This window comes from Triticum urartu, chromosome 2 (assembly GCF_003073215.2).
Source record: "Triticum urartu cultivar G1812 chromosome 2, Tu2.1, whole genome shotgun sequence".
Lineage (NCBI taxonomy): Eukaryota > Viridiplantae > Streptophyta > Magnoliopsida > Poales > Poaceae > Triticum > Triticum urartu.
In genome coordinates this window covers 691353063-691354838 of record NC_053023.1, presented here as the reverse complement: position 1 = coordinate 691354838, position 1776 = coordinate 691353063, and the positions used below count along the sequence as shown (strand labels likewise).

At 49.1% G+C, this 1776-nt stretch overlaps 1 protein-coding gene across 1 annotated transcript; it reads left to right on the top strand.

Moving 5' to 3' along the window:
* The first annotated feature begins 448 nt into the window (after positions 1 to 448).
* Positions 449 to 1509, top strand: LOC125537937 (BTB/POZ and MATH domain-containing protein 2-like). The gene is made up of 2 exons (XM_048701253.1): positions 449 to 798; positions 970 to 1509. Exons 1-2 carry the CDS (start codon positions 463 to 465, stop codon positions 1507 to 1509), a joined length of 876 nt encoding a protein of 291 aa, XP_048557210.1. The 5' UTR covers positions 449 to 462.
* Positions 1510 to 1776: the final 267 nt, after the last annotated feature.

The following is a 1776-nucleotide window of genomic DNA, read 5'->3' as shown; positions in this document are numbered from 1 at the left end:
TGCAGAAGTAGTCTCAGCCCCTGCCCATCACGACATGCTTGTGGAAGATGAACTGAACCTAGACCTCGCACCATTTATTAGTAGACAGCCTGAGGACGCGACGAGGATTCAGGATTCAGGAGTACAATCGTTTAACTTGCACGAAAGCTGATGCACTTTATATTCTGGAACAGAGGGAGTATATTGCTTCATTGGCTTTAGACCATCCAGAAATCAGGGAAAATCATGGAAGCAATCGTGTACTAAACTAAAGCTCCGAGAGCTGTCCAAGTCCAACAACACCCATCGCGGGATGCAAAAGCAAAGTGAGTTGGAGAAGGTTACGGCACACCTAATGACTTGAGAAAAGGAAACATGTTACGGTACGAAGCAACAATCCTCCACGTATATATCCATTGACTCACGGAGCAGAGAAACTTGATCGATACCAGGAACGCCTGCGTTGCAGCGTTCTCGTCTGCCATGGCTCGGAACGGGGCCGCTGCCGTTGGCCACGGCGAAGGCCTCCAACTACGGGAGACTTGGTCGAGGTGCGTCACGGAGGGCGCGACACATGATTTCAAGGTGACCAACTACCCTCTGCTTGAGGGCATGGGCACGTACATCACCTCCCGCACGTTCAGGGTCGGCGGCTACGATTGGAATATCAGGTTCTACCCGGACGGACACACCAAGGACTCTGAAAAAGCGTTAGCATTCTTGTTTTGTCTCAGCTCATTGACGAAGGATGTGAGGGCAAAGCTCACCATAACCTTGCTGGATAAGGGAGGGAAAGTGGAATTGCTGACCACCCCGGACGCGGTGGAGAGAATCTTTTCTCCGGAAAAGGTTTACTTTGGTGTTTTCATCGAGAAATCGAAGCTAAAATCGTGCCCTCGCCTACTGACAATAAGGTGCGTTCTCACCGTGATCATAGAACCACCCCCGGAGGAGTGCCCAAGGAATCTCGTCGTGGTTCCTCCGCCGGAGCGGTCCGGCCGCCTCGAGCGCACCCTTAAAGACGGGAAGGGCACCGACGTCACGTTCCTCGTGGGTGGCAGGGAGTTCAGCGCGCATACGTTCATGCTTGCTGCGCAATCGCCGATTTTCGATGCTCAGTTCTTTGGCCCGATGGCGGATAAGGACACGCAGTGCATAGAGGTTCCCGACATGGAGCCGGCCATCTTCGAGATGCTTCTTCACTTCATCTACACGGACTCGCTGCCCCCATGTAACGAGAAAGGTTACGATGCTGCTACCATGCAGCACTTGCTAGTCGCAGCACACCGGTATAGGCTGGACAGGCTTAAGGTGATGTGTGAGGAGAAGCTATCCAAAAGCATCAACGTGCAGACCGTTACAAGTACATTGGCAGTTGCAGATCAGCACTTCTGTGAGGGGCTCAAAGATGCTTGTGTGGAGTTTCTTTCTGCGCGGGGAATAGCGGGAATTGCCTTCTTAAGGTTCACACGCTGCATGGCAAAGCTGGAATCGGGGGACAAGGAGGTATCTGCCGCGGGGACGAAGTAATCTAGGACCCCCCCAAAAAAAATCATGGAATAGATTTTTATTCTTTCATCAAAATAAATCTTTATTTTCTGTTGTGGTTTGATCAATTTCTTGTCAAATGTTAATCTATTTATTTATGTACTAGTTTAATTGTAAGAATAATTCCTATTTCTTTTGCGACAATTATTATTGTTATATGGACTGATCCGATCCAAATATGATCTAGCCCATGTGAAGCACGTTCTAATTTTAGTGAGTTTTTCTTCTCTCCTTTTTTGTAATTTAGTC